This window comes from Nelumbo lutea, chromosome 2 (assembly GCF_056320005.1).
Source record: "Nelumbo lutea isolate HS-2025 chromosome 2, American lotus-T2T, whole genome shotgun sequence".
Classification (NCBI taxonomy): domain Eukaryota; kingdom Viridiplantae; phylum Streptophyta; class Magnoliopsida; order Proteales; family Nelumbonaceae; genus Nelumbo; species Nelumbo lutea.
The window spans coordinates 70526193-70547484 of record NC_142685.1 but is presented as its reverse complement, the minus strand read 5'-3'; the positions used below and the strand labels follow the sequence as shown (position 1 = coordinate 70547484).

The 21292-nt window shown below is 40.6% G+C and overlaps 1 protein-coding gene across 8 annotated transcripts in view; it reads left to right on the top strand.

Moving 5' to 3' along the window:
• Positions 1–20982, top strand: part of LOC148871441 (FAD-linked oxidases family protein) — a 119415-nt gene extending 98433 nt beyond the window's left edge. For 2 of the 8 annotated variants that reach the window (XM_088969565.1, XM_088969564.1), the window contains exons 14-19: positions 12022–12084; positions 12437–12516; positions 12647–12777; positions 17140–17183; positions 20553–20649; positions 20768–20982. In XM_088969565.1, the coding sequence (XP_088825691.1) occupies positions 12022–12084; positions 12437–12516; positions 12647–12777; positions 17140–17183; positions 20553–20649; positions 20768–20820 (468 nt within the window). In that variant the 3' untranslated portion in view covers positions 20821–20982. Of the gene's footprint in view, positions 1–12021; positions 12094–12436; positions 12517–12646; positions 12778–17139; positions 17184–20189; positions 20650–20767 lie in introns of all 8 variants that reach the window. The other 6 variants (XM_088969569.1, XM_088969568.1, XM_088969563.1 and 3 more) reach the window with 3 other exon arrangements.
• The last annotated feature ends 310 nt before the right edge of the window (positions 20983–21292 follow it).

Sequence of the window (21292 nt, the reverse complement as noted above, 5' to 3'; positions counted from 1 at the left end):
CAGATCTGTCATTTCCTCTATGTACTGAACATAACATATAAATACTAAAGAGAGTGGCGGCGGCAGATGAGTTAGAATCTGTCCCTCCTTTCAAACCCTTGTGTTCTCTTGTTTCTCTTCTCTTCCTTCTCCTTTCTCTCACTTTTCTTCTGTTTTTCTTAACCTAAAATCTATTAGGGTTCAAGACTGATTGCAGTCTTGATCTTCTACTTGGTATCAAAGCCTATCTAGGGCTTCTCATGTGTGTCTAGTCCAACCGACCACATGAGGACTAGCTAGGGCTGGAAGCTTATGAAGAAGTATTCGTCGGCTGATTCTTGGAGATTACCAGGAGAGGTTCGCAGCTGTTGAGGACTTGCCGCGGCTAGCAGAGAGTTGGTAATCAGGAAGAAGCAGCAAAGGTTAGGGTTCAGGTAACCTTGGAAGGCAGTGAACAGCATTCCATAAGTAAGTTTTATTTATTTTCCAGAGACTGCTATCAGTCGAGATAGGTTGGACCTATCTAGAAGGAGAGGCCGAACTGCTTTCAAGTTTTCTTTCTTTAATCTAGGGTACTGTTGGACCGAACCCCCTTTCTCTCAGAGGTGATCAGTTTTAGGGTTTCATATTGACCGTACGACAGGTCCTAACTGTACGGACTGCTTGGAGAGTGCGGCTGAGCACTTATTTCAGACCTACGATTGAAACCCTAATTCTGCTCCTGCATCTCAGATTGCTCTCTAAGCTGATTTCAGAAAATAGCATCTCAGATTGCTCTTCTAGGGGATCAAAAAAAAAACTTGACAGACTGCCTGGTACTGTGCTTGCCGATTGATTTCAGATCAGATTGGTAGTGGTTTCCTGCATATACTGTGATTGCCGATTGGTTTCAGATCAGGCCTGCACTAGTTCATGCATATATTGTGATTACAGATTGGTTTCAGATCAGACCTGCATTGATTTCATACTGTTTTCTGGTTGTGACCGATTGTCCAAGTGCTATTTTCTGGTGTAGTGGCTCTAACAATTTGTAGCTACTGATTCTTGACCAAAGATGGAGTTTAAAAATCAGGGAGAAAGTAGTTTTGGGAACAGCAGTTATGGTAGTGTATCTGAAACCGGGTTTCAGATTACAACTGTGAGATTTGATGGATCAAATTACTTGGAATGGGCTCAATCAGCCATGATGGCTATTGGAGGAAGGGGAAAACTGTGTTACCTCTTGGGAGATGTGAAAGAACCTTCCAAGGAGGACCCAACATACACCAAGTGGGTTCAAGAGAACTATTTGGTTATGGCATGGCTGTGTAATTCTATGCAGCCACATATCATCCAAAATTACTTGTGAGCAAAGACAGCCAAGGAGATATGGGATGTTGTGAAAGAAGCCTATTCCCAACCCCTTAATGTTGCCAGAGCCTATGAACTGAAGTGTGAGGTGAACAGCCTTAAACAAGGAGAGAAGCCAGTTTCTGTCTACTTCTCTACCTTGAAATCCTTGTGGCATGAGATTGACCATCTAGAGACCCTTGAGTGGGAGAGTCCCAAAGATGCACAGACTCACAGAAAGCAAGTCGAGACAAATGTTTGAGTTTCTGGCTGGCTTGAATTCAGAATATGACATTGTGCGGCAACAGATACTGACCAGAGATAGTGTGACCCTCTCTCAAGCATACTCCCTGGTGCATAGTGAAGAGACTAAGAGAAAAGTCATGATGCAGCCTCAGCCCCCTTTTCCCGGCCCTGACAGCTGTTAAACCTAAGTCAGGGGGTGATCCAGAAAGGGACCGGAAGAAGGAAGATAAACGGGACCTGGTATGTGAACATTGCAAGAAACCCAAGCACACAAAAGATACTTGTTGGAAGCTACATCCCCACTTGGTCCCAGCAAAACTAAGAAATAAGAAGGGTAATGCTCATGTGGTCGTGAACACTGATTCAACATCCTCATCAGGCACATCCCTAAGTCAGCCGTCTCAATCACCATCAGCTCCTGCCACATCTGCGTTTGCACATTCAGGTACTCGAGCCTCAGCTTACCATGCTTCAGCTCCAAGTAATACTGACCACTGCTGGGTAATAGATTCAGGTGCATCCGACCATATGACTAGCTTGCCATCATTGTTCACTTCTTATCACTTGTCCTCTGGCCGAGATAGAGTATCCATTGCTGATGGCTCTCTTGTTCCCATTTCGGGCAAGGGTGACATCAAGCTATCAGATAATATCTCTTTATCTTCTGTCTTGCATGTTCCTAAGCTTGATACTAACCTGCTTTCAGTCAGTAGTATTACCAAACACATGAACTGTTCAGTAACCTTTTTCCCTGACCGATGTGTTTTTCAAGACTTGGAGACAAGGAAGGTGATTGGAACTGGCCGTGAGACGAATGGGATCTATCTGCTTGGAGAGAGTTCCCGTCGGGAGGAGTCAATGGATAAGAAGTCTTTTGTTTCTCAGTCTATGAGTCTAGTTATGCTTTGGCATAATCGATTAGGTCATTTGTCTTTCAGGTCTTTGAAGAGTCTGTTTCCTGCTTTATTTGAATCTGTTGAGTTATCAAAGTTGAGGTGTGAGAGTTGTGAGTTTGCCAAACATTGTAGAACTTCTTAATCTTTGAGTAATAAAAGGAGTAATTCTTCTTTTGATATTGTGCATACTGATGTTTGGGGGTCATATCACATCTCTTCTATGGGTGGGTACAGATATTTTCTACTGTTTGTTGATGACCATACCCGCTTTTCTTGGGTTTATCTTATGCGTTCTTGGGATGAGGTTCCTGCTATGACCCAAAACTTCCATCAAATGATTCTCACTCAGTTTGGGGCTAAAATCAAAGTCCTTAGATCTGATAATGCAAAGGAATACTTTGCTAAGCCATTGACCTCCTACCTTGTTAGCCATGGAGTTATTCACCAGAGCACTTCCCTTCATACACCGCAGCAGAACGGCGTTGCCGAAAGGAAGAATAGGCACATCTTGGAGGTGGCTAGAAGCATTATGTTTACCTCCAATGTACCTATTCGCTTCTGGGGTGATGCTATCCTCACGGCAGTATATCTCATTAATCGGGTTCCTTCCCGGGTTCTAGATATGAAAACCCCTTTTTCCCTTCTATACCCAGACGAGGAGTTGTTCATTGTTCCCTTTAAAACCTTTGGTTGTACCTTGTAGAGAACACTGATGTGGGCCCCACAGCTACGGTCCCACTGTGTTCGTAGGGTAGAAGGTGTTCTAGTCTTCCTAGGGTTAGCTATTGGTCATTTAGTTGTTTCAGTTGTTATTTATTTCAGTCTTATTTTTGCTATATTTGTTATGTAAAGACTTAAGGGAAGATCTGTCCTTTCCATGTAATGAGCATAACCTATAAATATTAATTAAAGTGGCGGCGGCAGAACATGAAGCTTCTGCTCCTCCTTTTCAACTCTTGTGTTCTACTACTTCTCTTCCCTCTTCATCCTCTTTTCTCTTTATCTTTCTTCTTACTTTCGAACCTGAAATCCATTAGGGTTCAAGACTGATAACAGTCCTGAACTTCTACTTGGTATCAGAGCTAGGGTTTCTCATGTGAGTCTAGTCCAGCCGACAACATGAGAACCATCTAAGGCTGGAAGCTGAGAAAGTAGAGTTCGTTGACTGGTTCTTGGAGATCTCCAGAGGATTAGCAGTTGTTTGAAGAATTGCCATAGTTGCAGCGAGTTGGTGATCAGGAAGAATCAGAGAAGGCTAGGGTTCGGGTAACCTTGGAAGGCAGCGAACAACATCTTATTGTAAGTTTTTATTTTCTGAGAGAAGTACTATCAGAGAAGATAGGTTGGACCTATCTAGCAAGGGCGGCCGAACCACTCTAGGGTTTATCTTTCTATTCTCTAGGGTTGTGTCTTAATCCTGCGGCAAACCCTAGTACTGGACTGAACCTTGTGGTCTAATACTGCGGCAAACCCTAATAGTTCTCTCCTCAACATTGATCAGTTTTAGGGTTTCATATTAACCTTACTACAAGCCTTATCCGTACGGTACTGTCTGGAGTGTACGGCTGAAAATTTGCTTTTAGGACTAATTAAAACCCCAATTCGGCTTCAACATATCAGATTGTTCTTCAAACTGTTTTTCAGTTTTCTTTTGGGGTTTCGAACTCTTCTAAGGGGGTGAAAACAGTTCGGACCGTTGTTGTTGTGTGTGGTTACTGATTTCAGATCAGTTTTATACCTGTTTCATGTACATCTACTGTGAGTACAAATTGGTTCTGTACTGATTTTGTGATTGTGGTTGATAGTCCAAGTGCTGGTTTTGACTGTAGTAACCCTAATTTTGAGACTTCTGGTTCTTGACCGAAATGGAGTTTAGGAATCAGGCAGAAGGCAGTATTGGGAACAACAGTTATGTGGTATGTGGGCATTGTAAGAAACCCAAACACACAAAAGAAACATGTTGGAAGCTACACCCTTATTTGGTCCCGGAAAAGTTAAGAAGCAAGAAGGGTAACGTTCATGTGGCAGTGCATACTAATTCAGCATCCTCGTCTAGCACAAGAGGCACATTCTTAGACCTTAGCCCCCGCCACATTTGTTTCCGCAAATTCAGGTACTCGAGCCTCAACCTGCCATGCCTCAGCTCCAGGTACCACTGAACCCTGTTGGGTAATAGATTCAGGTGCATCCGACCATATGACTAGCTTGCCTTCATTGTTTACCACTTATCATTTATCTTCTGGTAGGGATAAAGTATCTATTTCTGATGGCTCTCTTGTCCCCATTTCTGGCAAGGGTGACATCAAGCTATCGGATACCATCTCCTTGTCTTCTGTCTTACATGTCCCTAAGCTTGATACTAATCTTCTTTCAGTCAGTAGTATTACCAAACACATGAACTGCTCATTAACCTTCTTCACTGACCGGTGTGTTTTTCAGGACCTGAAGACGAAGAAGGTGATTGGGACTGGCCGTGAGACGAATGGGATCTATCTGCTCGGGGAGAGTTGTCGTCGGAAAGAGTCAGGGGACAAGAAGTCACTTGTTTCCCAGAGTGTGAGTTCGGTTTTGCTTTGGCATAACCGATTGGGTCATTTGTCTTTTCGGTCCTTAAGGAGTTTGTTTCCTAGTTTGTTTGTGTCTGTTGAGTTGTCCCAGTTGCAATGTGAAAGCTGTGAGTTTGCTAAGCATTGTAGACACTCTTATTCGTTGAGCAATAAAAGGAGCAATCGTCCTTTTGATCTCGTGCATACGGATGTTTGGGGGCCATATCACATTCCTTCCATGGGTGGGTATAGATATTTTCTGTTATTTGTTGATGACCATACCCAGTTTTCTTGGGTTTATCTTATGCGTTCACGAGATGAGGTTCCCGCCCTGACCCAAAACTTTCACCAAATGATCCTAACCCAATTTGATGCCAAGATCAAAGTTCTTAGATCTGATAATGCAAAGGAATACTTTGCTAAGCCATTGGCATCTTACCTTCTTACTCATGGGGTTATTCACCAGAGCACTTGCCCTCATACACCTCAGCAGAATGGGGTTGCAGAAAGGAAGAACAGGCACATCTTGGAGGTGACTAGAAGCATTATGTTTACCTCCAATGTCCCTATTCGCTTCTGGGGTGATGCTATCCTCACGGCGGTATATCTTATTAATCGGGTTCCTTCCCGAGTTCTTGATATGTCATCTCCTTTTTCCCTTCTATATCCAGATGAGGAGTTGTTCACTGTTCCCCTCAAAACATTTGGTTGTACCTGTTTTGTTCAGCTTCTCGGTTCCCATCACTCCAAGTTCGAACCCAAGGCCTCCAAATGCATATTTCTTGGTTATGCACAAACTCAAAAGGGTTATTGCTGCTATGATCCTGTCTCAGGGAAGAAGTTTGTATCCATGGATGTCACTTTCTTTGAGGAGACACCCTACTATTCTCGGGTCTCTCCTTAGGGGGAGAGTAGTGAGCGTGGAAATTTGGGTCATTTTCTTCAGGGGGAGTGCAGTGAGGGCAGGGTTAATACTGAGCGTGGAGATTTGGGTTCTTTTCTTCAGGGGGAGTGCAGTGAGGGCAGGGTTAATACTTTTGGGGCTGTTCCCTTACCTATTCCAATGGGTGATGAGGGCTGTAGTAGCGAAGGTGGTCAGGGGGATCGGGAGTTGAGAATCTATCACAGGCGATGCAGGTAGGTTGATCCCGATCATCAGCAGTCCCAACCAGCTCCAACCTCTTCTACGGCTCCAAGTCCAGATATTACAGTCCCAGGGCCCACAGAGACTCCTTCCATTGTTGCTACCTCACCCCCTGCAGATGACCTTGACCTTCCCATTGCCATCCGTAAAGGAAAACGGCATTGCACCACATCTACAGCCCACTGCATCTCTCAGTTTTTGTCCTATAATCGCCTATCTCCCTCCTACAGGTCCTATCTCACTTCCGTTGCTAATGTCCCTATTCCAAGAACAATGCAAGAAGCCCTATCAGTCCCGGAGTGGAGAGGTGCAATGCAAGTTGAAATGGATGCCCTGTTGAAAAATAACACCTGGGAGCTAGTTGACTTGCCCAAAGGAAAGAAACCAGTTGGATGCAGATGGGTATTTACTGTGAAGCACAATGCGGATGGTTCCATTGAGAGGTACAAAGCTCGGCTAGTTGCAAAAGGGTTCACTTAGACTTATGGTATAGATTACTTGGAGACATTTGCCCCAGTAGCCAAGATGACCACCATTCGGGTTCTATTATCCCTTGCAGCAAGCTACACTTGGCCTTTGTACCAAATGGATGTAAAATGCCTTCCTGAATGGGGACTTGCAGGAAGAGGTTTACATGCAGTTGCCTCCTGGATTCTATGATACAGAGGCAGGTAAGAAGGTCTGCCGGCTCAATAAGGCATTGTATGGTTTGAAGCAGTCACCTAGAGCTTGGTTCGACAGATTCAGACTAGCCCTTGGGAAGTTCGGTTATGTACAGGCCCAGTCAGATCATACACTGTTCATCAAGAGGGTGGAGTCCTCACTGACACTACTTGCAGTATATGTTGATGATATTGTGGTGACAGGAAATGACAGCCATGAGATTGAGTCCCTCAAACAGCTCCATCAAGAGTTTGAGGTGAAAGATCTGGGTACACTATGGTATTTTTTGGGTATTGAGGTTGCTAGATCTAAACAGAGGATCATTGTCTCTCAGAGGAAATATGTTCTAGATCTGTTGGCTGAGACTGGAAAGCTGGGTGTCAAACCTGCAGATACACCCATTGAACAGAATCACAGGATTAGTGCAGAGAGTGGGGAGCTGCTTGAAGACAAAGTTATGTTCCAGCAGTTAGTGGGAAAACTCCCATATCTATGTCTCACTCGGCCAGATATCAGTTATGCAGTTAGTGTTGTCAGTCAGTACATGCATTCTTCTAGAACCACGCACCTTCTAGCAGCAGAAAGAATATTAGCATACTTGAAGAGATGCCCGGGTAGAGGTATACTGTTCAAGAACAATGACCATATGAAGGTGGAAGTCTATACGGATGCCGATTGGGCTGGGAGTGTTGATGACAGAAGGTCTACCTCTGGATATTGTGCTCTTGTGAGAGGTAACCTGGTCTCTTGGAGGAGTAAGAAACAGAGTGTTGTCTCACGATCTAGTGCCGAAGCTGAGTACAGGTCAATGGCTAACGAAGTGGCTGAAATTCTTTGGCTGAGATCACTACTTGAGGAGTTGGGTATTGAGTATGAGAAGCCCCTGATGCTGTATTGTGATAATCAAGCAGCTATTAATATAGCACACAACCCGGGTGCAGCATGACAGAACTAAACATATTGAAGTTGATCGACACTTTGTACGAGAGAGGGTCTCATCACAAGAAGTGTGTCTCCCATACATCACCTCCAACATGCAGCTGGTAGATATCCTCACCAAAGCTGTACCACGGAAGAAGCTAGAAGCAGATCTATCCAAGTTGGGAATGATAAACATTTATTCTCAACTTGAGGGGGAGTGTAGAGAACACTGATGTGGGCCCCACAGCTACGGTCCCACTGTGTTCATAGGGTAGAAGGTGTTCTAGTCTTCCTAGGGTTAGCTATTGATCATTTAGTTGTTTCAGTTGTTATTTATTTCAGTCTTATTTTTGCTCTATTTGTTATGTAAAGACTAAGGGCAGATCTATCCTTTCCATGTAATGAGTATAACCTATAAATATTAATTAAAGTGGCGGCGGCAGAACATGAAGCTTCTGCTCCTCCTTTTCAACTCTTGTGTTCTATTGCTTCTCTTCCCTCTTCCTCCTCTTTTCTCTTTATCTTCTTTCTTTCGAACCTGAAATCCATTAGGGTTCAAAACTGATAACAGTCCTGAACTTCTACTTACCTGTTTCGTTCAGCTTCTCGGGCCTCATCATTCCAAGTTTGAACCTAAGGCCTCCAAATGCATTTTCCTCGGTTATGCACAAACTCAAAAGGGTTATTGCTGCTATGATCCGGTTTCAGGGAAAAGGTTTGTCTCCATGGATGTCACCTTCTTTGAGGAGACACCCTATTATCCTAGGGTTTCTCCTCAGGGGGAGAGCAGTGAGAGTGGGATTTTGAGTCTCTTTCCTCAGGGGGAGCGCAGTGGGAGTGAGGCTGTTCCTTTACCTATTCCACTGGGTGATGAAGGTTGTAGTGGTGAGGGTGGTCAGAGGGATCAGGAGGGTGGTCAGAGGGATCAGGAATTGAGAGCCTATCACAGGCGATGCAGGCAGGTTGATCCTAGTCATCGGCAGTCCCGGCCAGCTCCAGATCCAGAGCCTACTGAGACACCTTCCACTATTGCCACTTCCCCTCCTGTGGATGATCTTGATCTCCCTATTTCTGTCCGCAAAGGGAAACGGCATTGCACCACATTTACAGCTCACAGCATCTCACAGTTCTTATCCTATGATTGCCTATCTCCCTCTTACTGGTCCTATCTCACTTCCATTGCCAATGTCCCTATTCCAAGAACAGTGCAAGAAGCCTTATTAGTTCTAGAATGGAAAGATGCAATGCAAGTTGAAATGGATGCCCTGTTGAAGAATAATACTTGGGCACTGGTTGACCTACCAAAAGGAAAGAAACCGGTTGGATGTAGATGGTTATTCACTGTGAAGCATAATGCTGATGGCTCTATTGAAAGGTACAAAGCCCGGCTGGTCGCAAAGGGGTTCACCCAGACTTATGGTATAGACTACTTGGAGACCTTTGCCCCAGTAGCCAAGATGACCACCATCCGAGTTCTGTTATCCCTCGCAGCAAATCATTCTTGGCCTTTGTTCCAGATGGATGTTAAAAATGCCTTTCTGAATGGAGACTTACAGGAAGAGGTCTACATGCAGTTGCCTCCTGGATTCTATGATACAGATATAGGTAAGAAGGTTTGCCGACTGAACAAGGCATTGTATGGTTTGAAGCAGTCACCTAGAGCCTGGTTTGATAGGTTCAGATTAGCCCTTGGAAAGTTCGGTTATGTACAGGCCCAATAAGATCATACACTGTTCATCAAGAGGGTGGAGTCCTCTCTGACACTACTTGCAGTATATGTCACCTAGAGCCTGGTTTGATAGGTTCAGATTAGCCCTTGGAATGTTTGGTTATGTACAGGCCCAATCAGATCATACACTGTTCATCAAGAGGGTGGAGTCCTCTCTGACACTACTTGCAGTATATGTTGATGATATTGTGGTGATAGAAAATGATAGCCATGAGATTGAGTCCCTCAAACAGCTCCTTCATCAAGAGTTTGAGGTGAAAGATCTTGGTGCACTACGGTATTTTTTGGATATTGAGGTTGCTAGATCTAAACAGGGGATTTTTATCTCTCAGAGAAAATATGTTCTAGATTTGTTGGCGGAAACTGGAAAGTTGGGTGTTAAGCCTGTTAATACACCCATCGAACAGAATCACAAGATTAGTGCAGAGGGCGGGGAGCCTCTTGAAGACAAAGTTATGTTCCAACGGTTGGTTGGAAAGCTCCTATTATCTCTACCTCGCTCGGCCAGATATCAGTTATGCAGTTAGTGTTGTTAGCCAGTACATGCATTCCCCTAGAACTTCTCATCTTCTTGCGGCAGAGAGAATATTAGCATACTTGAAGAGATGCCCAGGTAGAGGTATACTGCTCAAGAGCAATAATCACATGAAAGTGGAGGTCTATACAGATGCCGATTGGGCTGGGAGTGTTGATGACAGAAGGTCTACCTCTGGATATTGTGCCCTTGTGGGAGGTAACCTTGTCTTTTGGAGGAGTAAGAAGCAGAATGTTGTTTCCCGCTCTAGTGCTGAAGCGGAATACAGGTCAATGGCTAACGGAGTGGCTGAAATCTTATGGCTGAGATCACTACTTGAAGAGTTGGGTATTGACTATGAAAAGCCCTTAATGCTGTATTGTGATAATCAGGCAGCTATTAATATAGCCCACAACCCAGTGCAGCATGACAGAACTAAACATATCGAAGTTCATCGACATTTTGTGCGAGAGAGGGTCTCATCACAAGAAGTGTGTCTCCCGTATATCACATCTAATATGCAGCTCGCGGATATCCTCACCAAGGCTATACCAAGGAAGAAGTTAGAGACAGACCTATCCAAGTTGGGAATGATAAATATCTACTCCCAACTTGAGGGGGAGTGTAGAGAACACTGATGTGGGCCCCACAGCAGTGGTCCCCACTGTGTTCGTAGGACAGCATGTGTAATTATTTGTTTCAGTCATAGTAGTGTCAGTTGGGATCAGTTTGTTATTTCAGTTGTTTATTTCAGTTTTTATTTACTTTATTTGTCATGTAAGTACTAAGGGCAGATCTGTCCTTTCCTCTATGTACTGAACATAACCTATAAATACTAAAGAGAATGGCGGCGGCAAATGAGTTAGAATCTGTCCCTCCTTTCAAACCCTTGTGTTCTCCTGTTTCTCTTCTCTTCCTTCTCCTTTCTCTCACTTTTCTTCTGCTTTTCTTAACCTAAAATCTATTAGGGTTCAAGACTGATTGCAGTCTTGATCTTCTACTTTAATTATTCACCCAGTTAAGGGCCTCTCTGTAAATTACAGAAATTAAGTTAATGAAAAGGAATTAGGGTGTAAGAAGAGATTAGATTCGAAAATCTCTTTCTGAACCCTTATTGCCGCCACCTTCTTCTTCCTCTTCTCTCTTCATGATTCTTTGTTTCTGCTGTTCTCTATCACTTTTTTGCACCTTTTTGAACAGTCCGTTTATTTTACAAGGTTGTTTTTCTTCTGAACCACAAATTGTCTTGGGAAGCTTTGTTGTCAATTTGGGCCCTAGGGTATTTTCATCATTTTATAAGTCATTCTGGTCAAGGGAACTAAGTGTGCATCTGTTGGGTTTTGGTCTATTAGGTGTTTTTGTAACAAAATTTATCTTTTGGAGGTTTGTTTGAAGTTCTTAAGGTGTTGTTTGTGAAGGGAGAACACTCTAGAGGCTTATGTGTAAATATTTTAGTTGGCTTCTTCAACAAGCCATCAAGTCTTATAAAAGAGAAGGGGATTGTTTCTGTATGGGTCTTTTTGGTTGTTTATCTCTTGTTTGAGCTGTAGGTCAGCCCTAGCTAGAGTTTTCAAGTATTGAGAGCTTGGGTTTTGAATTGGCTCATTTTGGTGCCTTCCAATCCTTCTATCACTACGTGTCAACACAAGAGGCCAGCTTGATGCCATTGTTACTGTAGCGGAACTGTTCCAATAGGAGTTTTACTTCAGGTTCAGCTAAAAATCCTACTTGTTTTGTTGTTTTCAGTTCAGTATTGTTGTGCTACATATAATTTGTTTTTTCTGTTTACATCATACCATCTTGTAATGTGTCATTCTAAATTGCATATGTACTATGGTGACTGACTGAGTTCCATGTTATAGCATATCATGATGTTAATTTTTGTATTGCACGTCAAATGGGGAGTCCTTACATGGGCGTGGATATTTAATATTTTTTTAGTGATGAATTTGATTATTCTTTAACAGTCTTAGTAAAAAAGCTTAGCATGTAGGTACAACTCCCTTTTTTATTTATATTTGGTAAATCTAATTTGTTTGTAGTTTTTGTTGTAGATAAGGAAGGAAGCACTATGGGCTTGCTTTTCTATGGAACCCAACTTTGAAGCAATGATTACGGTCAGTTTGGTATATAACTATGCTATATATATTGATTGTACATTGTTGGTCATTAATCTGATTGACGCAAGCTTTGGTTTCCATTATGAATTTGTATGCCATCTGTCTAATCTATGGCTAATCTCTTTTTCCTTGTTGGTTTTAACCATGTACCTTCTTCTAATCCAGAGAATTAAATAACCCTTCGTCTGCCTTGCTTTTAATTTGTGAATGGTATCTTTAATCTGGAGTTTTTTAGATGGCTTTACTCATTTCTCTTCTTTTTGATATTCCCCAAGTATTTCATTTTTCCATCCTGTACTCAGAATTGCACTTCAATTATCTCCCTTTGTCCCTATTTCCTATATTGCAGGATGTATGTGTCCCTTTGTCACATCTTGCAGAATTAATATCAAAATCCAAACAAGAGCTTCAAGCATCGTCATTAGTGTGGTATGTTAATTTCAGAATGCTATTATACAGAAAGGAACGAAGCTAAAAGATCTTATATTATTTTAGGCTTCTAAATATTGAAATTAATTCTCATAATGTGGTGACCTTGGTTTGCTATTCCTGACACCAGTACTATTATTGCTCATGCCGGTGATGGGAATTTCCACACACTGATTCTATTTGATCCCAATAAAGAAGAAGAACGGCAGGAAGCAGAGAGACTAAACCAGCTCATGGTCCAAACTGCCTTATCAATGGAAGGTACTGATAACATATAGGCAGGCTTTTAAAGTCTTCTTTTTCTGCTAACAAAACTGATATTGTTGCATAAGCAACATATTGAACATCCTTGATACAATACTATCTTGGGAACTGCTAGCTCTACTTTACAAGTGTCTTGGTTGTTTTTGATCAGAACTCAGACACAGAACTATCATTCATGAAACCACTTGTGTTTTAGAATGATTATTAACAGAAAAATAACCAAGAAAAATAAGGTAGAAGAGTAGATAGTAGAAGAGAGAAGCAGAAGAAAAGAAAAAGAGAGAACATTGAGTCATTGGGTTTCTTGTAGGAAGAAAGAAGAGAGACCACCATGCTAATATCGTATTAATGTATATTGTCCTTATTTTTCCTTTTGATCCTTGTATTTTTATATATTTATGTTTTGGTCCCTTAGAAGGGCCCTTTCCTGTAATTATTACATATTGTGGGCCTAATAATACTTGTGACTTTTGAGTGGGGTCATTCTGAATCTGGAGTGACACCCCGTACAGATTGTGTTCTTCCATTATCATTCTTCTAACAGGAATAAACCTTGGATTGACTGCAATAACCAAGAATAAATCTGGAGTGACACCCCAGCATGTGTCACGTGTATTTCTTGACCGCCGGCAGTGGGTACACCACAACTTGTCCTTGTTATCAACTTTCTTGGGATCACTCTTCTTTCCCACATTATTACCACCCATTGCAGCTAATGCCACCTATTGCTCCCCCTCAGTTGTAACCATCACACTCCATCTACTTTCCTCAAACTGAACAAGGGAATACATTTCTTGAACTAAAGGCAACTCTCTACTCCCCTAAATCTGACTTGTGAGAGGTTCATACACGAGGTTTTGTCCTAACAAGAAAGCAAAAACCCACTGCTGAGAAACCAACTTCTCATAGTCTTTAGCATCATCTTCATGTTTCCACTCTATAGTCTGATAGTAGTCCAACTCCTTCCATATCAAAGTAAGGGCTGAATAATAGGCTAACAAACTAAGGTTACCCTGTTTACAGGTTGAGGATTCAGCCCGCAACTGGTAAATTTTGGTATAGTTCTTTTGCTCAGAGTAGGTGGTTTTGGCCTATTCCCATATTTCACTAGCAGTCTCTACCCACATAAAGTTCTTCTTAACATCAGGTTCCATTGCTGCAAGAAACCATAACATCACCATACTGTTCTCCTAGTCCCACCTATCATGTTCAGCTGTCCCACTCTTAGGTTCTTTTTCTCTCTCATTTATGTAACCAGCCTTTCCCCTACCTATGACATAAGGTTTTACACTTTTAGCCCACTCCAGGTAGTTCAGGCCATTTAGAGAGGTAATTGGCATAGGAAACATCATATTTTCAATAGCTGTACGATGGGTTGATGTAATCCCAAATGAAGTAGAATCATCATTTACCATGAAAGAAAAGTTCTGTAGACCAAAATAGTAACCACTGCTGCACAAAGACTTGTCCTCACTCGATTACTTCCACTCACAATCACAAGTAGGGCACCAAACACCAAACAATTCTGCTTCCTAAATGAAAAAACACTGCTGAAATTCCACTGACAGCAATTAAATAGTCCAAGAAATTAAGTCCTGGTCACCATTGAAACACACACCACATATGCCAAGTAAACACAGCACATACCTGTGACAAAGAGGATCACACACCCCTGTACAGTACATGTACAAAGGTACAAACACCAAGAGAACAGCCTTCACAGCGTCGACTATCACCAACTAGAGTTTCCTTGGTGTTACGACCAAGGAAGAACCCAGAAAAACAAAGAATGACTGTTCTGACCAGTCCGATTAGGGTTTCTTGTCTTCACAGTCCAAGAAATCAGGAATCCGGGTGAAAAAAAATATGATTCAGAGAGGAGAAAGGATCCCTATCGCCTAGAATGATGCTCTGATACCATGTTATCTTCTAGAAAAGAGAGAGAAAGAGGAGAAGAGAAGAGAAGAAGAGAAGAAGAAAGCTGTTTGAGATCCAAAAATCTGGGCTGGCAGCACCCAGCCTTCTATTTATAATAACTGAGAAAATAAAAGGAGAAAAGTACATATTTGCCCCCGGTGGCACACCCTAACAAAAAACAATAAATAAAAGCTAGAAACATGCTGACAGTACCCTATAACTAACAGCAGAAATAATTCTAATAACAACTTAACAACAACAACCCCACGAAATCTCTCAAACCAAGCTCGAGGAGCCTGTTTGACCCCATATAAAGACTTCTAAGTTTGTAGGCTAAGTTAGGATCATCACAGTATGTTGGAGGAGGCTTCATGTACACTGTCTCACTGGACCAAGGTCCTTCATCTCAAAGAATTATCTAAGAAACTGCTTCAATTGACTGAAGCCATGTTGGAGGGAATCCAGGAAAAGTTGTGTTTCTAGCCAACAAGCATAAGGATCAAAACTGCTACCAAAGGTCTTAGTTCTGTGCAGTGTTGAGTGCAAGGAAGTTGGATAGAGTCCCCTGCTGCAAGAAGAAATTGTATAAATTGCAAAAAGGTTGGTTATATCATCATTCATCACTAAGTTTTATATCCGAACATCCAAGAAACCTGGTCATAAAACTCAGCAAGAACACCAAGAATCATACTTCTGTTGCAAATTCAGATTCCTCATCAAACTATAATAATGAATACTGACATATACATAAGCTAGTCCAGAGTATTATTTCTTCATCTATAAACCCTGCATTTCTGCTATTTGACTCTCTGGTAAACATGCTTTTTCTACAATTTCTTCCAATCCTATATGGGTCATTGATTCCAGTGAACCCAACACCTTGCTTATCATGTTTGGGGTATAAATAGGTTGTGTTATTCATGGATGATTGCACTAGATACACCCAGGTTTGTTTCTTAACTCATAAGAAATCTTTGGTATTTGGTTACTTTCACATCTTCAAAGCCATAATAGAAACTTATTCTTTGCAAAAATAAAAGTTCTGCATTCTGATTCAGAGAGAGAAAAGTGATGCTTCTTTTTCAGAAATATTTGGAAATACATGGTATCTTATTCCAATTTTCTTGCCTTGCTGCCCGACAAAAAATGGGGTAGCTGAAGGGAAAAATAGACATATTCTAGGGATGGTTTGAACCCTGTTAGATAGCTCACAGGCTCCTGCATCTTTTTGGATTTTAGATGTATCCACTTCTGTATACCTTATTAATCACGTTCCTTTATCTGTTTCATAAAAACTATTCCGCCCTACATGTTTTTGGTCGTGTTTGCTTTGTGCATCTTCCTCATGAATGCACAAAGCTATCACCACAAGCAACTTTGTGTGCTTTCATGGGGTATAGCTTTATTCACAAAGGATTTATGTGCTATGGAAAACAGGACCAAAGTAGCAATGCCCCTTTGACTATATGAGTATCCAAAAAACATAGATCAAATAACTTTGAGACAAAACTTACTCTTGTCCCAAGAATATGAATAAAGGAGGTACAGCCAAACACTTAAAGGAACAATAAAGAGGTCTCTCAGGATATACCAAATGCAAGGTTTTCTTTAACTATAAAACATGAGATGGCATCAAATTAATTAGATAGGTAATTTTACAAACATGGCCCTAGAAATGTATATGGAAATGATTACTAAATAGTTAAAGGGTGGGTTAGCCAAGGCCTAAACACACCCTATTCCTCTCATTGATTTCTATCTTCTCTTCTTTTCCTTTCTTTGTTCTTTCTCTCCATCTCATGTTCAACCATTTTTCTCAGCTTTTTATATATTGTTTCAAGTGAATAACATATAAATGAATAATCAACCACATAAACAAAAAAGCATAAGAACATTAGGAGCTAATTAACAATTTAGTAAGTATTTATACATAAAACACTACCCCTTCGAAGATGTTCAAAAATAGACATCACATCATATAATCACAAATACACGCATAAAATATACATATACATTAATATATATCTACATACATGGATAAGGCATTTCAAAGTGTAAGGAATAGTCCTTTAACTTTTCAAACATGAACCTCAAGGTTGAGCCAGGAGACATATACCTTTTAAAACACTGATCACTCAAGTAGTGCCAATGGTTATGCCAACTAATTGGTTGTGGAATCATGCAATGGATGTATATAACGAATCTTCTATGTCAGGGTACATCTGACACACTATGCCAAAGTACCAACTACAGAGTATAATAGAAAAGAAAAAGAGTGCACTATGTGTGAAATTTATTAATGTTTGTGTTTTAGATTGTTAAAAAATTCTCTTATTTTTGTACTATAAAGCATATTAAGGATGGATCTATGATTCACTCTTCATTTTCTGCACCCTTGTTTCTTGTCAATCTAGTTTTATTTGTTGTCCTATAACTGAACAGGTACATGCACTGGGGAACATGGTGTTGGCACTGGGAAAATGAAGGTACATATTCCACTATTGTTTTTTAATGTGACATTCTGTACAGTATTAACACTGGTATACCGCATACCTTGGCTATAAACCAAACTAATCATCATGATAAACAAAATTGCAGTGGAAAGAGAGGAAAAGTTTCAGTCTTGAAATTCAAAAATTTTGATCTTGATCATATCAAGAAGCATTGCAAGTTGAAACCCTTCTCAATGAGAAAACTATTCTCTACTAGGGTTCAATCATGTGATTTAGACCATTTCATATCAGACGTAAAACCAGTAGTGGTTAAGTTGAGAAGTTTCCACAAGCGCAGCAACCAGCTGTGGTAGTTCACGCCCAAAATTCCTAGTCTCACACTTGCAACAATGGACCAAAGATGATACAGTTTCAATTCATACTAAGCTTCCTTCCTCAGAATGTAGCAATGATTTGCCACCAGTAGCACCTCCTTTTGATCGTCTTTGATCCACCAAGATAGGTTGCAAAAGCTGGTCTTGGACTGACTTCAATAGGTTGAGAAGAAGATTTCCAAAACCCTAGAACAATTCTAGTATTCTTGTAATCTTTAAAGGTTGAATTAGAGAGCAATAGAGAGTGAACGAATCAATCACAATGCTGGTTGATCTTAAGACACCTATTTGAATTGCTCATTACATTCCCTTATCCAATTTGGAAAGGGCTGTTAGTTAGAGAATTTCTAATTCAACCAAGATTTGGCTGGTCAAACTAGTCAATGTTCTAATCTTTTGTTTTTTGAAGAATAATAAGAAATTCATTAAAAGAAAAAAGAGAATACAAAAGGAAGGTAATAAGTTATCCCCTGAGAGAAAGAGAAAAACACTAAGACACAGCTTACAACCATCGAAACCAGACTATAGGAATAAACAGGGACAAAAACCAGACAACACCAGACTCTCCAAACAACTCCACATACCTCCTCCACCTGCTCCGAAACCAAGCAACACCTTGAAAATCCATCTCCCTAATCCTCCCCCTCAAACACTTCCTCTTGCCCATCATCATCTTCATCCCAAAATTCTCTGCCTTCCCCAATTACACCTTTATCCGTCCTCTCTTTCCTCTTTCTCCTGTCAAACTCCTCAGAGGCTTTCCTAGCAAACTCCTCACCACCCCAAAAAACTTAGCCAAGGCTTTTGCTAGCCTCTACATCTCTCTCAACAATGTTTTCAATAGGTAAACTTCCAGACCTCTTTTCTTCAAAACTTCTATCAAGAACTCCCACCTCTAGATCGAAACCACTTTCACTGTCTTTTTCTTGCTTCGGAACATCGCTTGCTTCTGCCTCACTGTCAAAGTTACTAGAAAATAACCAGAATTCAACTGTCTAACCTGAAAAGAATTCTTTGGTAGCCATTCTGCAAAAGCCCAGTCCCCTACAGCTTTCTCATCTGAATTGATGAATTGACCTACCAAACTCCTTTCCAACAGCATAAGATGATCGCAAATGTCTCTTGAGGAATCACAATCACCTCCTTCGTTCTGCAATAGCTCAGTCCCCTAATCCTACCCACTTCCTAATTCTTCAAGGGAGAGTGAGAATGGTTCTTGTATGGTGTGGGACACACAAGTTTCCAATTTGAATCAAATCAACTAATATGCAAGTCCCTCCTTTCCAGTATAAGGTGGGACCCACCAAGACTGAATTTTCTTCTTTCACTAAGGACAAATCATCCTAGGTAGTTGGGCCCAAGGACAAATTGTATCATATCAGGTCCGAAACACCCCCATTTTTAATAAATATATATATATATAAACCAAATTTTGAAAAAAAAAAACTAAATAAAACATAAAAACTGCATGGTATAACCTTGCTCTGATACCAACTTGAATAAAAAGAAACAAAAAATATCTGTTTTTTTATGTGATTCGGAGAGAAAAAGAATAAAGATTAACCCTGAACCAAAGAGAAGAAGAGAGAAGAAGAGAAAAGAGGTTAGTTATGTCTGGCCGCCCCACTAATTCTTATTTATACTTGTAACTTAACAATAGGTAGAATTCCTCTAATAAATAAATATGGCCTAACTACCATAACTGCCATGAAATAACCTAAAGAAATAAACAAAAATAAAGTGTGGGACCACACACTAACAACTATCTCTACAATACTTTTAACCTTGGTTGGGCCTCTAATTAGGCCCATTAATGTCTAAAATGTTAAGCTTGGGTTCCACCGCCCCAAGTACCTAAGTCCATTTACTATCTAATAGTAACTACTTAGAGCTTTACCACTCTAAAAGCCCAAGTCTTCTTGGTTCAGCCCATTTAAATTATTATCAGTTAATATCAGCCCAATATCTCACTTGAAATTAATCTCTCTACTCTCAACACTCGACACTGTATTTGGGGAAGGACTTATTCCCTCTAAGTCAATATGACAAAGTGTCCAGCTTCCTACTACCAGTGGATTCAGGCATCCATCACAAGAAGCTATACCAAATGTTCACTATGTCTCAACATAGTGACAGATCTTATCACATTGATCACCTGGTCAATTACCAACTTGAACTACTCCAACATATCCAGGTATTTGACCAAAAATGATCTCACTGGTCAGTATATCAAAGTAATTGAGACTGATACTCAGAAAAGTATCAATATCAAGTCTAGGGGTTAAATGCAATAATCAATTGTTCCACTAATCACAAAGTCCAAGAACAAAGAAATGGTCCAAATTTAATGTTTCTTAAATACACCTCATACCTTAGGTCACAACCCAAGAAGCTGAAACTCACTACTACTCCACTACATTGGATAGTATGAAAATGTCAAACACAGCCTTAAGTCTTTATTGAAATAATTGTGCAATCTGAAACATAATACTAATATAAGATAAGGGGTAATTAGAAAAACATACAAATGAAATAAAAGTTGGCTTTTATTCATAATCAAGTCAATGTACAATTCATGCATTGGAGCTGAGGGCATATACTGTTTAGCAGGTCATGCTTTAGAAATGCATTTTCCTTGGTTGCTCACAATTTTCTTTGTATTCAGTACCTTGAGAAGGAACTTGGAATGGAGAACTTGAGAACAATGAAGAGAATAAAAGCAGTTTTAGATCCCAACAATATCATGAACCCAGGAAAGCTGATTCCTCCTCATGTTTGTTTCTAGGCTCTACATGTACATGTATATTCATGTTTTCGAACATTCTTCCTTGAGGTTACAGAAACTGCATGTCTGTAGTAGGAGCCTCTATGGCTTCACCAAATTGAATTTCATGTAGAGTTTGCAAACTGCACTTTTCTTAGTTCTCCTAGTTAGGTTTCCTATCTGTTTTCTGTGGCTAGAAATTTTGTTCCTTGTGAATATGTCAACTAAGAAATGCTTTCCTGCAACAATGTCAACTGGATGGAGGGTCTTGGTCTAATGGTGGCGCTCCCAGCTCCAATGGCTATGTTCACATGTATACACATGGAGAAGGGAAAGTGCATTTCTGTCCTAAGCCACAATGGTACTTGAACTCGTTGATTTAGCTCTCAAAGATCAGTTATTGGATTATGATATCGTCCAATCAGTGCAAGAGGTTTGAGGGTTTCACCATGCTTTGCTTTTTCATTCCTATCCTACAGAAGTTGAAGTGGATCTGCTTACCAAAAGAAATGGTTGCACATCAGTGGGATGATAAGTTGATCAAACAACATACTATTGGATCAAAATTAATCTTTGAAATTTGTCTATTACTATTTACTTTGTGGCAGATACTAATTTTCAGAAGACATCCAGTCGCCAATATGTACAAGTGCACACGAAAAAAAAAAAAAAAAAAAAAAACTTTGAGAATGAATTTGACATGATCTATTATCATCTATAGATAGGGGTTGAAATGGTGGAGAAAGTAAAGACAGATTTGGTAGAGCTATAGATACAAAACCTCTCTTTCAAAAGGTAAAAATGCCATCTATATATATGAGCTGAATACCTCATCATCTGTAAAACCACAAAATAAATGCCCTGCAGAACACTTGATGACAAGAGGGGTCAAAGGTATTCTGGTTATTATTTGAAAACACTTGAATCCATTATTAAGAGCAACAACCATTATTTGCTTTTATTGGTTCTGGGTTGGATTGGTTTGCAGGGCCATCATTTCGAGC